This window comes from Cydia amplana, chromosome 7, assembly GCF_948474715.1.
Source record: "Cydia amplana chromosome 7, ilCydAmpl1.1, whole genome shotgun sequence".
Lineage (NCBI taxonomy): Eukaryota > Metazoa > Arthropoda > Insecta > Lepidoptera > Tortricidae > Cydia > Cydia amplana.
The window spans coordinates 12011617-12031914 of NC_086075.1; the positions used below are offsets into that span (position 1 = coordinate 12011617).

Sequence of the window (20298 nt, forward strand, 5' to 3'; positions counted from 1 at the left end):
TGGTGGTGTTGAACGCAGCTCTAAAAAAAGCAAAGCACTGTGACGTCTGTCTGTCTGCAAAAAAGTGTAATGCACAATCGAATTAAATCACGAATGTGGTGGCTTTAATTGAGTGAATTTCATGTAATTGTAATCACGTTTAGTTAAATTTGTCAGCGGTTAATGTTTCATAATTTTCATGTGACACTGATTGACTTCACTACAGCAGTAAAATTTCTTCAATAACGTCGTCATCTAACGATGTAAGTTTGATTGCGAGCTTACGACCACTTTTCTCGATATGCATTCACGAAATTTTGATTGTGTTATTTGGCGGTATGTCCTTGCTGCGATGATTGATTTTAATGAGCTGCAGTGTTTCCACTGGTGAAGATTGTAAGCTTGTTTAGCTTAAGAATTACTGAGATGTTCAGTTATTCAGTTTCCAATTGACGTTGTAGTGATTCAACGTATTGTTTAGAATTAGTGGCCAATCTATTTCGCTTGTGTGATACGGATGTACTCATATGGTCATCATACTCATCAGATGTTGTTTTGCTAAGTATGATTGTTGTATCATATATGGAGAGAATTAATCTGTAGTCTGCCTAGTCTGTTGAATGTGATTTACAACTTCTGTAGGTAGTAAACCACAATATTTATGTAGGTATGTATGGTTAAAAATTTATTTATTTTTAGAAGTTTTTCTTCATCTTTTATTTGTCATAAATTATTATTGTATTTCCTCTTTCCGAAAGTACGAGGGGCGTTCAAAATATTCTCGGTATTGATATCTTACGACCTCTTCAAAAATTTCTTTCGTTAATGGCCGCTAAGGTTTATTCATTGACATTAAAAAAAAGTATAATTCGAACCGAGATAGTCTTTTGTTTTTCTGCAATTGCTGAACAAACATGAACATCCTGTGCGAATTGACAATGTTAACTAAATTAGAACATCGATGCGTGATAAAATTCTTGACAAAACAGGGTAAAAATCAAAAAACCATAAAAGAGGAAATGGATTGTGTTTACCGTGAGTCTGCTCCTTCTTTATCTACCATTCAAAAGTGGTCAAGCGAGTTTAAACGCGGAAGGGAGAGTATTGAAGATGACCCTAGACCTGGCCGGCCTGTAGTAGCTACTTCACAAGAAAATATTGATAAAGTGGAAAAACTTATATTGGAAGATGGTCGAGTGAAGGTAAAATCTATAGCACAAGTAACCAATCTCTCTATTGGTACCGTACATGATATTATACATGACCATCTTAATATGTCAAAAGTAAGTGCAAGATGGGTTCCGCGAATGCTGACTCGGCTTCAAAAAGACATGCGTGTAGCTTGTTGTTCCGATTTTATTGACCTGTGCGGTGAAAATCCTGATGAGGTGCTGCAAAGAATAGTTACTGGAGATGAAACCTGGGTTCATCATTATGACCCAGAGAGTAAACAAGAGTCCATGCAGTGGCACATTAAGGGTTCAGCTCATCCCAAGAAGTTGAAGGTCATCCCTTCAGCTGGCAAGGTCATGGCCACGATATTTTGGGATTGTGAAGGAGTATTACTAATCGATTATAAAGAAAAAGGTGTAAATATCACAGGACAGTACTACGCTAACATTCTACGTCAATTAAAGGATGTAATTAAAGAAAAGAGGCGAGGAAAGTTAACCAAAGGTATTCTGCTTCTGCATGACAACGCCCCCGTCCATACTGCTCATATTGCCAAGGCAGCTATTGTTGAACGTGGGTTTAAAACTGTTACTCACCCACCATATAGTCCGGACTTAGCCCCCAGCGACTTCTTTTTGCTCCCCAATCTTAAAAAGGATCTGCGTGGAAAGAGCATTTTTACACGAAAGATAAAAAATATTTTTACGAGGGATTAAAAAAAATAATTGATCGATCTTTTAAGTGTATGAACATAGGGGGGGAGTATATTGAAAAATAAAAATATCAAACTTTTCGTACTTGTTTGTTTTCATTCTCATACCGAGAATATTTTGAATACCCCTCGTAGCTCTTACACAAATAATTAATTGTTGTATTCAATAGATTGTATTGATTACTTTATAATGACTAACAATAAAGGAGACATTGAAAGTAAACATGTAAGTATAAATAATAATAATAAAAACTCACGTTTTACTAGTAATCTTACTCTAATAAGTAGTGTAACACCATATTTTTATAGTACATTTACCAAAAGCCAGGTTGCTTCAATATCTCTAAAAATAGAATATACATTATTGTAGTTATATTCAAGGTTACCAAGACAATTACATTTCTAAAACAATATTAACTTGATTTTCAAGGGTATATGATTCTTATCTTATACAGTATTTGTTGATGGATGTTGTTATTGTACTGTTATTATATAAATAGTTAGACTTGTTTGCTAACATTATAGATTGAAAACCAATTCATTGAAGTTAGCTTCCTTGTTGAAATAAATCTGTGGAAATGCATTATTCCCAGTATTCCATTGAACCATGAAATAAAATGACCATTGTGGTCCGTTTCTCCTTGAGTTTATTAGAAAAGCAAAAGAATAAAATAGGTTGGCAGTTCGGATGCGGACCGCGGTCCGCCATTTGGTGACCCATTCTAAACTATTGAATTTGTCTTGTCAGATTTAGCAGTTAGTTTAAAATAACATACTGCTACATTATCTGTGAAATTGTGCAGTAATGATATCATCAGTATATACTGAGCTAAGTAGATTCTAAATTGTAAAGGCTGGGGCATACCAAATGTGTATATGTAGTTACTTCACACATACACATTATAATCTATAAATTCTCATTAGAGATGTCTCTCCACAATGTGTATAGAGCTTAAACAGGCTTGCGAATTTTCATAAATGTGTTGTAATATCTTAATATTACACCATTTTCAAAAACTAGAAATTGTTTTCCAAAGTTTTTTATTTATGTCAGGCATGGCTCACTCTGCGATTTCGTCGCTTTGCTACAGGTAGCTAAAAGTACATCTGTTCCACACCAATTTTGGTGGCTAGCCATAAGCCGCGCGTGGCGCTGTTGCCACCTAGCGGCCATATCTGTGGTGATCGTAACAGACGCGTTTTGTTAGAGAGTGAGTCTTCTGTACCTAGTACTATTATTTATTCTGTGTTTATGTTTAGATGTCTGGCGGTCACAAACATCGGTACAAGAACGTAGGGCTCAGCGCCGACGAGCTGAGGCGACGGCGGGAGGAGGAGGGGGTCCAGCTAAGGAAACAGAAGAGGGAGCAGCAGCTATTCAAGCGACGGAATGTTACTCTGCCAGCGGCGAATGCTCCTGATATTGCCTTACAGGTTGGTTGAAAATCTAAAGCTTACTCACCACTGCTGTGGCACCTATTCACATTGATCACAATTCCTAATTAAATTATGATACAGTGGGTTCAGCTAGCAAGAGTTTTTGAAAAATTGTGGCGCTTTTTTAGGTAAGTATGTTTGCCAAAAAAATATGAATATAGTTGGTCAAACCAAATTTGTCAGTAAATAAGAACAAAAAAAGCTATACTCATCCTTTTCTTTTGGGTACTAGTACTAGTGTATGACAAAGACAATATGGTTATCTCTGTGTATGTTTGAAATGAGACAGTCCTTTGACAAACTATAGCTTTCAGGTTCCTCTTGAGCACATTGTTGTATGCAAGACAGTTTTTATTTTAAAACTTTTAAATTTCATATACCTTATGCTAAAATGATTTGCCGCTGCAAATGTGGGGCTGTGGCAATAAAAGCAATGAAGTAGGCACATTTTGAATGCAGTATATTTCAGGATGACATCAACATCTCCCCGTCGGACGACATATCCCCCGCGATGGTGGCGGCGCTCTACAGCGACAACCCTCAGGAGCAAGTGATGGCCACGCAGAAGTTCCGCAAGCTGCTGAGTCGCGAGCCCAACCCGCCTATAGACGAAGTCATACGGACCGGCATCGTTCCCAAATTTGTGGAGTTTCTCTCTTGTAGTAATAACCCTACTTTGCAGGTGAGAAACAGTGAATAATAATTAATAGATAATTTATAGAAGATAATTTATTAAAATTTCAATGGGGCTTTACTATTTAGTGAAATTACGATATGGCCAATTGGTTTATCATTAGTTAATAGAGACGTTTATGTCAACTCAATAAATATTTCAGAATAATCTGTCTGATGTGGCAATAAAAACTAAAGACATAGCAAGGTAGGGGCGGCACGAGTGCAACCGAGAAATCTGACGTGAGTAGGTACTACGTGCTTTAACGAACAGATGATTGTGGCACAGATTCGCACTTGGCCGGTTTTTTGAAATAAAAATTACTAAAATGTAATATTTGACGTTTTTTATGTACCTATCTTGACATCCGCATCCGCTTCTGCGGATGTCAGCCTTTAAAAATCCGCATCCGCATCCGCGGATGTCAAAAAATCGGCATCCGCAACATCCCTGGTTGACATATGATGTCCCCTGATATTTATTTATTATTTTCTCAAAAATGGACGTCAAAGTCGACGTTGCCGGTTAAAAAATAGGTCGCGAAGTGCGTAGTTTATGGTCATTCAAAAAATTAAAAAGTTAAAAACATTGCAGTCTCGATTTCGGGACTGCAATGTTGCATACAAATTCCATTATTTAACGAGTTCCAAACTTTTTAAAACTTTAAATGGCCATATCAAATGAAGGCATAGGTCCCTTAAACAGCCAAATTATTATATAGTACATTACTGCAGACGCCGGGAAAGAAGGGCTTGCCGGGTGAGTAGGTATAGCCGGCCGACCGTAGGGAGGCCGGATAGTGATACGAAGCCGGCAAGACCTTTTCACGGCTAGGCATGTATAGTGCTTTTCTCAAACATGCAATGAAATAAAAAAATACACCACTCAAAAAAACAAATTTATAATCTTTATAATAAAAATCCAACTTCACAACAAAAGTTTTTTAATTTTTCTTCCAATCACGCCATAATTGTTTTTTTTTTACGGAAGTCGTCCGTATTTCGCGTGTGTAGTGTTCGAATAGACCTTATTAGGGCCATTATACACAATCTGATAATAAGAATCTCAATTTCTATAAATAAAATAAATGCAGAGGATTTTAAATATTGTCTATGGTCTCTGGTGACTTACGTATAGACAAAATTTTAAATTTATTCATCTACACATTGAATCATACAGATTCGTATTCTTAATATCAGTACGTTCGTGTATAACAGGCGTTAACACGGATATTTTGGTCCGATAACCATTCATTCACCAAAAATATAAAAAAAAAATATTTAATTCGGCTGTTTAGTCTGTTCATGGACACAGACCCCATGTTTACATTAGAATTTAAAAAAAAATTACTTCCCGGCCTAGGCCTTCAATTTCGTATGAAATTCCTTTACAGTTCTCTGGAGTTGCTCCACCCTAAACGTGATACTTCGAAGCCTGATATAACGCCCGGAGCGACGACATTTCATTGCATGTTTGAGAAAAATAAAATATACAAAAAATAATTAAAAAATTAAAAATAAACAAAAATAAAACCAAAATAAAATAACTTAATATAATATCTTTAAAAAAAAAAAGGGAACCGCCTTCAAAAAACCAACCCACTGAAAAGTACAAAATAATTTTTATATGGCACCCCTTTACGTGTCCAGTCCCTATCCCACGGCGTAAAGCAATTTTTTGCCAAAAAGTAATTAATACCTAATAATAAGAAAATTAATAATCATCCGGGTAATTACTTAGTTTTTGAAGTCGGTGCCAAACCAAAATGTTTGAGAACCGATATTTTAGACAACGAAGAACGCTGTACTTACTTGCATTATAAAGACATACTTAGTTTACTCATTAATTTAGTTCTTGTAGGTACTACGTACTCGTATTGTTTTTCTGATTGATAGTAAAGACTGTTTTTGTTGGTTTGGCACCGCCTTCAAAAACTAAGTAATTACCCGGATGATTATTAATTTTCTTATTATTAGGTATTAATTACTTTTTGGCAAAAAATTGCTTTACGCCGTGGGATAGGGACTGGACACGTAAAGGGGTGCCATATAAAAATTATTTTGTACTTTTCAGTGGGTTGGTTTTTTGAAGGCGGTTCCCTTTTTTTTTTAAAAGATATTATATTAAGTTATTTTATTTTGGTTTTATTTTTGTTTATTTTTAATTTTTTAATTATTTTTTGTATAATTTATTTTATTTTTTACTTTTTAGTGATAGGTAGATATATACTTCATTTATTTTAGGTTTTGGGCTAAAATACTAGTTTGTTAGGCTCTCCATTTAGTCTACTAATGTTGGTGATGGCCTAACTCGATGATAATCGCGACACAACATAATATGACGTTTTGGAGCTAAACGATTTGTATGTATATTCCTCCCACTCCCACTCCCATTCCCAGTCCCAGTCCGAGTCCGACTCCCACTCCCACTATTTTATCTAAATCGGTTCTAGCAACATAAATTTGTTTGTAGGTATACCGATAGCATGGCCACCTACCGGGTCCAATTGGTTTTTCAAACCATCCATGTACTGTACACTAAAACCTTCTCCAGAATGTAACAAACACTTTTCTGAAAACCGCATCAAAATCGGTTCAGCCAAACGCGAGATAATCACGAACAAACATACACACATACATACGTACATACATACGGGTCAAACTGAGAACGTCCTTTTTTTAAAGGCAGTTAGAAAAAAGTTCATCGACCCACCTAGTGGAACTCCGCAACATAGGCACACGACGACAAGTCGGTTAACCAAAACAAAGTGTGCCTATGTTGCACCAAACCTAAGTTCCACTAGGTACAGCAAGGGTTCAGCATCAGCTCTATCTTGGGTACTGCTCTCCCAAGTGCTCATCAAGATGTGACAGATTACCAAAATAGCGTGGGCCTATGTTGCACCAAACCTGAGTTCCACTAGGTACAGCCAGGGTTCAGCATCAGCTCCATCTTGGGTACTGCTCTCCCAAGTGCTCATCAAGATGTGACGGATGGCCAAAATAGCGTTGGCCTATGTTGCACCAAACCTGAGTTCCACTAGGTACAGCCAGGGTTCAGCATCAGCTCTATCTTGGGTACTGCTCTCCCAAGTGCTCATCAAGGCGTGTCGGATGGCCAAAACAGCGTGGGCCTATGTTGCACCAAACCTGAGTTCCACTAAGTACAGCCAGGGTTCAGCATCAGCTCTGTCTTGGATACTGCTCTCCCAAGTGCTCCTCAAGATGTGACGGATGACCAAAATAGCGTGGGCCTATGTTGCACCAAACTTGAGTTCCACTAGGCACAGCCAGGGTGAACCCTGCCAGCCAGGGTGGTTTGGTGCATCAGCTCTATCTTGGATACTGCTCTCCCAAGTGCGACAACAACAGCGAAACAGATGGCGAAAATAGCGTTGGCCTATGTTGCACCAAACCTGAGTTCCACTAGGTACAGCCAGGGTTCAGCATCAGCTCTATCTTGGGTACTGCTCTCCCAAGTGCTCATCAAGATGAGATGGATGACCAAAACAGCGTGGGCCTATGTTGCACCAAACCTGAGTTCCACTAGGTACATCCCGAGTTCCACTAGGTACAGCCAGGGTTCAGCATCAGCTCTATCTTGGGTACTTGCTCTCCCAAGTGCTCATCAAGGCGTGTCGGATGACCAAAACAGCGTGAGCCTATGTTGCACCAAACCTGAGTTCCACTAGGTACAGCCAGGGTTCAGCATCAGCTCAGATCTATGTATACTAAAACCTTCTCCAGAATTTAAGAAACACTTTTCTGAAAACCGCATCAAAATCGGTTCAGCCAAACGCGAGATAATCGCGAACAAATATACATACATACATACATAGATACATACATACATACATACGGGTCAAACTGAGAACCTCCTTTTTTTTTGAAGGCGGTTAAAAAAGCCTATAACAGACTATCGCACCGCACCGCGACCTTGGAGCGTCGCACCCATAAGTGAGAGCGAGAAACAGATATCTCTTTCTCGCTCTCACTTATGGGTGCGACGAAGGTCGCGGTGCGGTGCGATAGTCGGTTACAGGCTTAATGTTGGTACCGCGACTATTTAGTTGTCTCAAATAGGTTGGCGTATTTTCAGCAGAAAAATACACTTCTTTTTTTTTTAAAGGCGGCAAGCAAATCTTTTTAATTGTTGTACTTTTTTCTGTGAAAATTAGAACGTTGCTTCTGTAAAATATTTATATTTCTTGCACCATTTTTGAGAAAAGCACTATATATGACTCGGCTGGAAGGCTACTTGCTTGCTTCGGATTCAATTAAACGGACTCCCAAGGTCGTCCGTTTAAAACGAATCCTCAGCCTGCAAGTAGCTACTTCCGAACCTCGACAATAATGTACTATTATATTTGTGCAGTTCGAAGCGGCATGGGCGCTGACGAACATCGCGTCGGGGTCCGCGGAGCAGACGCGCATCGTGGTGGAGAGCGGCGCGGTGGGCGTGCTGGTGGCGCTGGTGGGCGCGGGCGCCGGCGACGACGTGCGCGAGCAGGCCGTGTGGGCGCTCGGCAACGTGGCCGGCGACTCGCCGCGCTGCCGCGACACCGTGCTGGCGGCCGGCGTGCTGCCGCCGCTCCTCGAGTGAGTTCACTTTGCACTTTGCAACGGGATCCTGCAGAAAACCGCACCCATCATCTTCCTCGCGTTGTCCCGGCATTTTGCCACGGCTCATGGGAGCCTGGGGTCCGCTTGGCAACTAATCCCAGTAATTGGCGTGGGCACTAGTTTTACGAAAGCGACTGCCATCTGACCTTCCAACCCAGAGGGTAAACTGGGCCCGTATTGGGATTAGTCCGGTTTCCTCACGATGTTTTCCTTCACCGAAAAGCGACTGGTAAATATCAAATGATATTTCGTACATAAGTTCCGAAAAACTCATTGGTACGAGCCGGGGTTCGAACCCGCGACCTCCGGATTGCAAGTCGCACGCTCTTACCGCTAGGCCACCAGCGCTTCAATTTATATACAATATACAGAAAACCGCACCCGATATGTTTTATTTAAAAACGGATGTTCGGTGAGAAAGAACCCTTATGATTAACAGGCATAAAGGGGCCCACTGATTACCAGTCCGCCGGACTATATCGGCCTGTCAGTTAGAACAAAAATTTGACAGCTCCGAACAACTGACAGGCCGATACCGTCCGGCGGACTGGTAGCCAGTGGGCCCCTTAAGAGTGTCTATAATTAGGTAATATTAAACCCTATCAGTTTGAAATAAAGTACAAAATCTTTGTGGCAAATATATTCCCTATGCCGTATAAAAGCTTAATGGCCATTAGGTCATTCCATGCGGTCGGTACATTTAGGTCTCTATTTCATTATCCTCTTTTGATATTGCATTATTTGACTGAAGATTTGAACTCTTTTACGGGCGCAAAACGGCAGATACATTGTGAAAAAGCATCTCTTAGATGCAGCATATTATAGTATTTTATGCAACCGTTGTTTAAGAGGGGTCAAAAAAGGCGAGTGGCGTGAGTAACAATTTGAGGCGAAGCCGAAAATTGTAAATAAAGACGCCACGAGTATTTTTTGACTCAGTTAAACAACGTTGCATACAATACTTTTTCTACGACCAAACACTTACTTTGAAATAAAATTGTAAATTTAACAAATATTTTTCATGTCATCTAGTGGACTTCTCTACGGTATCTACCTGTTTTTAGTGATTCTTGTGCTATTACTGATATTTCTTCATCTATTTTAACTTGAAAGACACACTGTTTTTTAACACAAAAGTTAAGTTTTCATTCGACAGGCACAATAGTATTCATATTAAAGATTCACAATATTCAAGAAGTAGCAAAGAATGGAGGGTACGAGCTGGAAAAGAATGAATTAAATTAAAAAAAAAAACATGTCTATGGTTCACTTATTTGTCAGATATGACATTCACACCCATAAGCGAGAGCGAGAAAGATATATTTCTTTCTCGCTCTCACTTATGGGTGCGACGAACCAAGGTCGCGTTGCGGTGCGACAGCGTGTTACGACTATAAGGTTGGCAACAATGTATTTTTTAAGTGGCCATTACACGAAGTATCGTAAAAGGGCCAAAAAGATAATGCGTGTATGCACAAATGCTTTTTTAGGGAATAGACTAAAGACTTGTCTTGACAACTTTAAGATAGGGTTTTAAAGATGTGTGCACGACCCTTTAAATGACAAATAAAAGTACGGGAGTAGAAAAATGCATATACAATATTCTTGTTCCAGAATTTTGAATAAATATACGAGACTATCAATGACTAGAAATGCTGTTTGGACACTGTCAAACCTCTGTAGAGGCAAGAATCCCCCGACTAACTTCGAAGCTGTTGCACCAGGTTTGTTTATAGAAATATACATGACGTTTTCACGGAACGATTTTATCATTTACTACCTATAACAAGATGTTCTTTAGCCTGACATTTGATTGGTGTGTATAAATGTTACTTTTTTAGCGGGCTGTTTGTTGTCTGCTTAAATTTAGAGTTAAAACTACTGAGCTGATTTCAGTCGGTCCGTTTTTATGACGTTGGTAATTTACGTTTGTATAAATGTTGTATAAATGTTCCATTATTAGCAGGCTGTTTGTTGTCTGCTTCAATTTAGAGTTAAAACTACTGAGCTGATTTCAGTCGGTCCGTTTTTATGACGTTGGTAATTTACGTTTGTATAAATGTTGTATAAATGTTCCATTATTAGCAGGCTGTTTGTTGTCTGCTTCAATTTAGAGTTAAAACTACTGAGCTGATTTCAGTCGGTCCGTTTTTATGACGTTGGTAGTTTACGTTTGAAAGAGGAAGATGTTTTACTCGAAAAAAAAATGTTTCATGGCAGGTATTCCAGTGCTAGCGCGGTTGCTTCACCACACAGACGCGGACGTGTTGAGCGACGCGTGCTGGGCGCTTTCGTACCTCTCCGACGGGCCCAACGAGAAGATACAGGCCGTCATAGACGCCGGCGTGTGTCGGCGACTTGTCGAGCTACTCCAGTGAGTGTTTAAGGGTAACATTCCATTTCTGACCGCAGCTGCACTACTGGTACTGAACGCGTCGCTGTTACTGTCAATTTCCATAGTAAAATGAACAGTAGTGCAGCTGCGGTTGGAAATGGCCTGTCACCTTAATGCTTAAACAACATGCTGCCTCAAATGAGGACTCGCTTTAGGTATGCAATGCCTGGCGCTCGCGTACCTCTCCGATGGGCCCAACGAGAAGATACAGGCCGTCATAGACGCCGGCGTGTGTCGGCGACTCGTCGAGCTACTCCAGTGAGTGTTTAAGGGTAACATTCCATTTCTGACCGCAGCTGCACTACTGGTACTGAACGCGTCGCTGTTACTGTCAATTTCCATAGTAAAATGAACAGTAGTGCAGCTGCGGTTGGAAATGGCCTGTCACCTTAATGCTTAAACAACATGCTGCCTCAAATGAGGACTCGCTTTAGGTATGCAATGCCTGGCGCTCGCGTACCTCTCCGACGGGCCCAACGAAAAGATACAGGCCGTCATAGACGCCGGCGTGTGTCGGCGACTCGTCGAGCTACTCCAGTGAGTGTTTAAGGGTAACATTCCATTTCTGACCGCAGCTGCACTACTGGTACTGAACGCGTCGCTGTTACTGTCAATTTCCATAGTAAAATGAACAGTAGTGCAGCTGCGGTTGGAAATGGCCTGTCACCTTAATGCTTAAACAACATGCTGCCTCAAATGAGGACTCGCTTTAGGTATGCAATGCCTGGCGCTCGCGTACCTCTCCGATGGGCCCAACGAGAAGATACAGGCCGTCATAGACGCCGGCGTGTGTCGGCGACTCGTCGAGCTACTCCAGTGAGTGTTTAAGGGTAACATTCCATTTCTGACCGCAGCTGCACTACTGGTACTGAACGCGTCGCTGTTACTGTCAATTTCCATAGTAAAATGAACAGTAGTGCAGCTGCGGTTGGAAATGGCCTGTTACCCTTATGCTTAAACAACATGCTGCCTCAAATGAGGACTCGCTATAGGTATGCAATGCCTGGCGCTCGCGTACCTCTCCGATGGACCCAACGAGAAGATACAGGCCGTCATAGACGCCGGCGTGTGTCGGCGACTCGTCGAGTTACTCCAGTGAGTGTTTAATACTTAAACAACATGCTGCCTCAAATGAGGACTCGCTATAGGTATGCAATGCCTGGCGCTCGCGTACCTCTCCGATGGGCCCAACGAGAAGATACAGGCCGTCATAGACGCCGGCGTGTGTCGGCGGCTCGTCGAGTTACTCCAGTGAGTGTTTAATACTTAAACAACAAGTTGCCTCAAATGAGGACTCGCTATAGGTATGAATGCTCGGCGCTCTCGTACCTCTCCGACGGGCCCAACGAGATGATACAGGCCGTCATAGACGCCGGCGTGTGTCGGCGGCTCGTCGAGTTACTCCAGTGAGTGTTTAATACTTAAACAACATGCTGCCTCAAATGAGGACTCGCTATAGGTATGCAATGCCTGGCGCTCGCGTACCTCTCCGATGGGCCCAACGAGAAGATACAGGCCGTCATAGACGCCGGCGTGTGTCGGCGGCTCGTCGAGTTACTCCAGTGAGTGTTTAAGGGTAACATTCCATTTCTGACCGCAGCTGCACTACTGGTACTGAACGCGTCGCTGTTACTGTCAATTTCCATAGTAAAATGAACAGTAGTGCAGCTGCGGTTGGAAATGGCCTGTCACCTTAATGCTTAAACAACATGCTGCCTCAATTGAGGACTCGCTTTAGGTATGCAATGCCTGGCGCTCGCGTACCTCTCCGATGGACCCAACGAGAAGATACAGGCCGTCATAGACGCCGGCGTGTGTCGGCGACTCGTCGAGCTACTCCAGTGAGTGTTTAATACTTAAACAACAAGTTGCCTCAAATGAGGACTCGCTATAGGTATGAATGTTCGGCGCTCTCGTACCTCTCCGATGGACCCAACGAGATGATACAGGCCGTCATAGACGCCGGCGTGTGTCGGCGACTCGTCGAGTTACTCCAGTGAGTGTTTAATACTTAAACAACATGTTGCCTCAAATGAGGATAGGTATGAATGCTCGGCGCTCTCGTACCTTTCAGATGGACCTAACAATATCTGATACAGGCCGTCTTAGACTCCGGCGTATAACTCAATAGGCTGCCTCGATGTGGGCTCGCTTGGCAAATACTCGGTCACTCTAAAAGTGACGTACTGAAAGTCTTTTTGACGTGAAAACATTGAAATTAATAGATTTATTACAAATTATTTAGGGACGTCAGATACATATAGAAGCCAACAAAATTCAAACTGAGACGCACCTTGTCGTACAGGATGTATTTTGTAAAAGTCGTCGAGTCATGGAAAACTGGTTTTCGATAACCTCTTAACTTCACCGTTTGCACTTTAACGCAATTACTATTCAATGCCGAGTTTATCTGAACTATTTTAAGTGCCGATTGCATAATATGAACAAAACAATAGTGTGTCAAGTGTGTGCATGTTTCTTTGTGATTTTCACTTGGTATCCGTACCGGTTACTAATAATAACATTATTAAAGGTAAAGAAAAAAACAAGTGTGTCTGTTCTTAACTACGGTTTCCGAGTCTTTTGTTTTGACTTCAGACTCACATTTTAGATTTTGATCCTCGCCATTTATAAATTGATCATAAAACGACTAAATTTAATACACCATAATTAGTGAACAATGAAATTAAATGGTTCTAACCCTTTGAACGCTACGGCTATCATGTGCGGCGCGTCATCGTGAATCTTGTCGGAATGCACGAATGTTGATATTAGGCTACAACCCAAGACGACAATTGACGTATTTCGTATTCATTCAGTCAAAGATCACCGCGAAACCTGACTTTAGGTAGGTTTTAATGAAATTTCACATACTGAAAAACTTAGCTAGGTACTCAGTATCTCGACCACTATTAGCGTCGGTTCTAAAAGTATTAAAATTTCAAAAGTATAATAACGTGTATTCGGGTGAATCCGATAAAAATATACAAACGAAGTTGCGGATAGTTCCGAAAAGGAATTTTAATATTACAACGGAATATGAGTGATTTTTAAATCATTTTCGGGATAGTCCGATTTCCGAAATTACCTTATGCTTATGACCAAATGATTTATTAAAAAAAAAATATTCAGGCACAACAAATCAACAGTGGTCTCGGCGGCCCTTCGCGCCGTCGGCAACATAGTGACGGGCGACGACTCTCAGACGCAGACCGTCCTCAACTGCAACCCTCTCGGGTCGCTGCACGCGCTGCTGCGGTCCGGCGCCGAGGCGCTGCGCAAGGAGGCCTGCTGGACCCTGTCTAACATCACTGCGGGCAACGCGGCACAAATACAGGTGCGTATCCGAACTTGAATCACAGAATAACTAATAGTACTACCGTACAGAAAATTCACCCCTTCACAAAAGTCAGGTTTAGGTATAAAATTACACCTATATCGCCGCCTGCAAGCAAAATTGAAACTTATAACCGCGCACGAACCGTGAATCTTCTTTGCGCGCCGCAGTTTTATGACCGAGCTGTGAGTGTCGGCACGGGGTTATCACTTGACAAGTTTTTATACCTATACCCACTGATTTATTGTTTTTAAGATAAATATGTAGGAATTACAAACGTTGATTATGTAAACATACATGTTTTATCCGAAAATAGCATGTCTGATTCTCGCGGAGTAAGTTTCGAAGCCATTGTGTATTTTCAATTTTGCGTGAGCGCCACGTGACACGACTATCGTGCACGCCGAGCGGCAGCCCACTGCTATACGCCTGTCCGATGGGCGCGCCGGCCAAATGTACCTAAACTGCGGAGTGACACCCCCTGCTTGAATCCCCACGATGCCCTTGACATGATATAGCTGTTGGCATAGAGAAAAAAATACATAGAGTGCTCACTCCATACATCAGTTTTAGTACCAAAAAGACTATTAGCATCTAGCATCGAGTAGCGGAACTATCAGTACTGCTACTTGACAATAGATGTCGCCACCGACCGGAAAGTCTTATGCTGTTGAGATAAGACTTTCCGGTCGGTGCTACATCTATTTTCAAGTAGCAGTACTGATAGTTCCGCTACTCGATGCTAGATGTAGACACTGAAATTAATAGACTGATGTATGGAGTGAGCACTCTATGTATTTTTTTCTCTATGCTGTTGGTAACCTGTTGTGTGGCTCTTCTAGCCCCCGCTACCTCCAAGGGGTTTGCGACCAGTGTTGTGAATAACGCTTATTTTTAGGCTTAAAGACTCGACTATATTTGAGAATTGTATTTATTTATTTTACGCGTATGGAGGTAAGAAATCGTCTTAGCCGCCTTTGAGGCGTTAAGCCTCGAGAGTCTTAAGGGTTCGAGTCTTTAAGCCTCGAAATGAGCGTTATTCAGAACACTATTTGCGACCCATAGGTTCAAAACACTACCTTAGAGCATGTAGTTATCTAGTACATGCTTAATCCTATTGCAACGACACAAAGTCTATCGTCAGAAATGTTGCTGCTAGTACATACATATTATTTACATCATCATATTCCTCGCGTTGTCCTGGCATTTTTTGCCACGGCTCATGGGAGCCTGGGGTCAGCTTGGCAACTAATCCCAGTAATTGTCGTGGGCACTACTTTTTACGAAAGCGACTGCCATCTGACCTTCCAACCCAGAGGGTAAACTAGGCCCGTATTGGGATTAGTCCGGTTTCCTCACGATGTTTTCCTTCACCGAAAACCTGCACATACTTATTAACAATCGTTTTATAATTTTGTAGAATCGTAATCGGAATGATCACACAACTGCAGCTACTAACTTCACTACTACTATTATTTATTTTAATCATCACATTAGTATTTAAACGTCTGCTAATAACGTAAACTCAAATACACTGTAACTTACCTGAACTCAATTGTAATATAAATATTGTGTGTTTCAGGCTGTTATAGACGCAAACATTTTCCCAACATTAATAGAAATTTTAAGGCAAGCCGAGTTCAAAACTAGGAAAGAAGCGGCGTGGGCGATAACAAACGCTACCAGCGGCGGTAGTCACGCACAGATAAGGTACGACACCAGGATTTGATCTATACTTATTTCTAACTGTTATTGTTTAAACTTTAAATCTACTTACACTACTTAAACTTTGTAATGTAATTAGAAGTTGCACTAGTTAACATAGTAAGTAAAGAAATATATATATACTTACTCGTATTCGAATCAGCTTGCTGCTAAAGACGTAAGGTCTTACGGACTTTTCTTGTTCAAATGTCTGTGCCATATTCCCATACAATTATGTACAGTCAGCGGCAGAGAGAGGTGACTCCACAGAACAAGTTAGAATGGCGATGCGAGCAGGGTACGTGTCGCCGCCGGTTTTGAGCAAACGCTCGCATGCTACTCGCCCGCGCTGACCGAAAAACGAAGTAAACATGCCTTTTGCGCTACAATAACCTTCAGATTAAGAAGCCAGACATCAAATCTGTCTAAAGGAGGCGTATCCATTCACCACGCACACAAGTTTTTACTACCGTTGCGCGAGTGTTAGTAAATGTGGAGAGGAACGAGCGGCGACACCGGTTCCGATACTAACTGCACGCGATAGCCATTCTAACCTCTTTAATATGTTCTGTGGGTGACTCCCCCTGCAAACACACTTCTATGCAGATGGGTCACCTCTCTCTGCATTTGACTGACTGTGAAGTGTGAACAGAGAAACAGTGATTCTCAATGGTGTCAAACAACAAGAATAAGTGGTATTGATATGTCATTTTGCCGTTTTATTGTGGACAATAATACTTGATGTATTTTAAAACTAATTTTAGATTTTACTTTCAGGTACTTAGTCGAACAAGGTTGCATACCACCACTATGTGACTTATTAACATTAGCGGACCCGAAGACAGTGCAAGTAGCACTCAACGGAATTGACAATATACTGAAGGCCGGCCAGCAGTCTGACCACCAGGACAATCCGTATGCGGTGCTTATTGAAGAATGCTTCGGTAAGAAAATACTATTTTTACAACTAGTGGCTCTGTGACTTCAAGAGCAAACTTAAAAGTCTTAAACTGAATAAATGTATGACTCCGCCACTTAACTTAATTGACAAAAAATATATCTATATAATCATCGAACCTGCTCACATTTTATTGGAATCGGTTGAGAATTGCGATCTGTAGAGGAGAACCTTCGGACATACGAAAGCATTTTTGTCCAAGGGGAAACGGAGACCTTCGCTAACGCTCGGTCAATGAAAACATCACTGATGTTTTAGGGTTCAAAAGACCAGAAATTAACTTTTGTAACAAAACAATACATTTATGAAGCGTCATAACAAACTATAATCTGTTTTACATTGATCTTACTGTCAAAATAAGTAGATCAGAATTTATTGACAACAAAGAAGCTTTGAAGATATGTATTAATCACGTGCATTGAAAGTAGCATTAGGTAATACAAACTTTATGTAAACAACGAATCTTTGTCTAAACTTATCCAATCCTTTCTTTTACGAGGTCTCCATAAGATCTGACTGTCATAAAACTGAAGTTTCAAACAATCTTGCAAGTACCTACACACAGACAATCCAACCTCTAGACATAGCATAGTCGCGCTACCCCCTCTGCCACACATACGGTAGCGTTACTCCATCTTCGAGTCAATCCCGTGCCGTGATTGGTCCGTGTCTGAACGGACCAATCACGGCACGGGATTCGCTCACCTCGTCCCCCCGTATTTTTGGCAGCATCGGTTTCACGAAAGAATTGGGTTGGATTGTCAGTGTACTATAAGTGACTCTTTTCCAGGCCTCGACAAAATCGAGTTCCTTCAATCGCACGAAAACCTCGAGATCTACAAGAAGTCGTTCGAGATAATCGAGAACTACTTCGGGTCTGAGGAGGAGGACGGGCGGCTGGCGCCGGCCGTGTCGTCCACCACCGACGCGTACCAGTTCAACGCGGACGGCCTGGCTGGCAGCTTCAACTTCTAACCGGGCCTACGCTACCCGTACCACTATACACGCTTATTGTGCAGTTAGTATTCCGTTTTAAATCAAACATATCTTCTAGCCTTTTCACTGTCAGGACTATTTTTATTATACTAAATTGACAATACTTTTAATTAGCCATTGGTGACCCTTGAAGGTTGACGAATCATCAGTTAACACATTTATTGTCAGACAAAAAAATGAACAATGCTCCAAAAACCATGGAACGTCATAGGCGGCGGGAAGGCGGGTTGGTCCTTCCCTCCCCCGGGGCCTCCCCCGTAACGATCAGCACAGTGGTGTACGCCGCGCGCCCACTAAAGTTCGTTTTTTTTAGCATTAGAAAGAACTTGAAAAAAGGTAAGCGATCTTGACATGTCTTTTAATTGAAAAACGCTTTTTAAAAATCAGTAACTATTAATTATGAAAGCAGAAGAATATAAATGATCGTATTAGATTCATAATTGTTACATTTTTGCCGTAATTTATTTTTAAAATGTTTTTTTTTTTCAATTAAAAGACACATCAAGATTGTTTACCTTATTTCTAATGCTAAAAGAAACGAAGTATAGTAGGGCGCCAGGGCTGTCAAGTTTCATAGTCAAAACAACCTGTTACTTTTGGTTTGTTAGTTCTTAGTCTCGTCCCGACCTTACGCATTTATAAAGTAATTTTAATGTAAGCATAAATAACGTAATAGTTTGACCATTTTTGAAAAACATCTCAGATTATACGATTACCAGTCAATTCAATTCATCCATGGTTATGGACGGTAAAACATACATGCCGACTGTGGCGTTCAAAGGATGTGCCGTCTCAATCGTTGTGGTTTTTATTTGGTATCTGCTTCTAAATCTGTAAAAACTCGAATTACATCACAAGGCGTTGGCCAAGATAAACAACAATTTTTGTAATACAAAAAATCAAGAAACGAACAAAATCAATATAAAAACTGTTGCCTTTTTTGAAATAAATCAAAGTGTCTACTAATATCTTTTTCAAAGTCCGCTCTCCTTTTCTGCTTTCTCCATTTTTCTCTTTTCTTAGCTATTATTGATGAGAGTATATACAAATAGTAATTACAAATCAAGATTTTAATGAAAATGTAGACAAAAAATGGTTCACTTATATTGACAATTTGTCAAGTAGTAATAAATATGTTCAATAGGTACGGGCACATAGTTTATTTAAACATGTATAATAATATCGGTCTAGACGCTCGAAAATGTTATTGGACTAGTCATCATATTATTTTTATTAATCTGCTTATTTCTATTGCAGATGTATCAAAATAAAACTAGTGATAACATATTAATGAAGTATGAAGCGAAACAAGGGAATACCTATGAAGTCCTTAGTGTGGTTTGCTGACCAAATCAAACACCAGAGTGAAATTATATTTGCACCAATGTAGGTACTACATGTGATTTTATTAATTTATATGTATGATAATTGTTACAAATAAACGCGCTTTCTTATTATTTGCTGTGTAGATAATGGCATATCTAGATCATATATTTTTTAGAAAAATGAATATATTTTGTTGGCAACAATAGTGGCTAATATTTGTTAATATTAAATATACATACCTGTATATTGTTATGTGGAAAGTAACGTTTTAATTGACTGTATGTATTATAACAAAATTGGTAACACCTATTGGTCCTTTTTATTTATTCCTTTCCGTAGCCTTTTAGACCCATCATATATTATATTATTAGGTACTAAAAATAATACGCACTATGTATAAATATTTTAGGCGTAATTGCTTGGGCTTACATACTTGGCGATCCAAGGCAATACAGGACGCACTTATCCGTTAGATCGAGATGTACGTATGTCATTTGTACACATCGGTAACTCGTGGCATTTAGGTAGCACTTGACAGTTTCTAACAGACTAGTGATGTGACAATGTTCTTCCTATACGAGTCGAGAAAAAGAAACCACTAAAAAAAGGAATTAATTAAACTAATCTTTTAAGTGCTACCTAAATGCCACGAGTTACCGATGTGTAGTAATTTGAATGCATCTTGAAATCAGTACCGTCTTTACCATAAGGGCACACGGAGCCTGTGCCCAGGGCTCCCATCCTCAGGGGGCCCCCAAGGACAGACAGTAACAGTATATTTGATTACCCATAATAAGTAGATCATAGTAGAAAAATGTTAGTTTAATTAGCTTTCTTTACTTTCCAAAAGGGCCCCAAATTCTTATGTGCCCAAGGGCCCCACCATAGTTTAAGGCGGCCCTGTAGATAGGATACTAAATAATATGGAAGAAAGAAATATTACAAATAACATAATTATGTAAATATATTTAAAATAAAAATAGTAT

The 20298-nt window shown here is 40.5% G+C and overlaps 1 protein-coding gene across 1 annotated transcript; it reads left to right on the plus strand.

The window, feature by feature from the left end:
* The first annotated feature begins 231 nt into the window (after positions 1–231).
* On the plus strand, positions 232–19620 carry LOC134649668 (importin subunit alpha-7). Its single transcript, XM_063504507.1, has 11 exons — positions 232–242; positions 3125–3298; positions 3771–3983; positions 8349–8572; positions 10211–10320; positions 10817–10970; positions 14124–14328; positions 15911–16038; positions 16810–16976; positions 17781–18008; positions 19244–19620. Exons 2-10 carry the CDS (start codon positions 3125–3127, stop codon positions 17963–17965), a joined length of 1560 nt encoding a protein of 519 aa, XP_063360577.1. The 5' UTR covers positions 232–242; the 3' UTR covers positions 17966–18008; positions 19244–19620.
* The last annotated feature ends 678 nt before the right edge of the window (positions 19621–20298 follow it).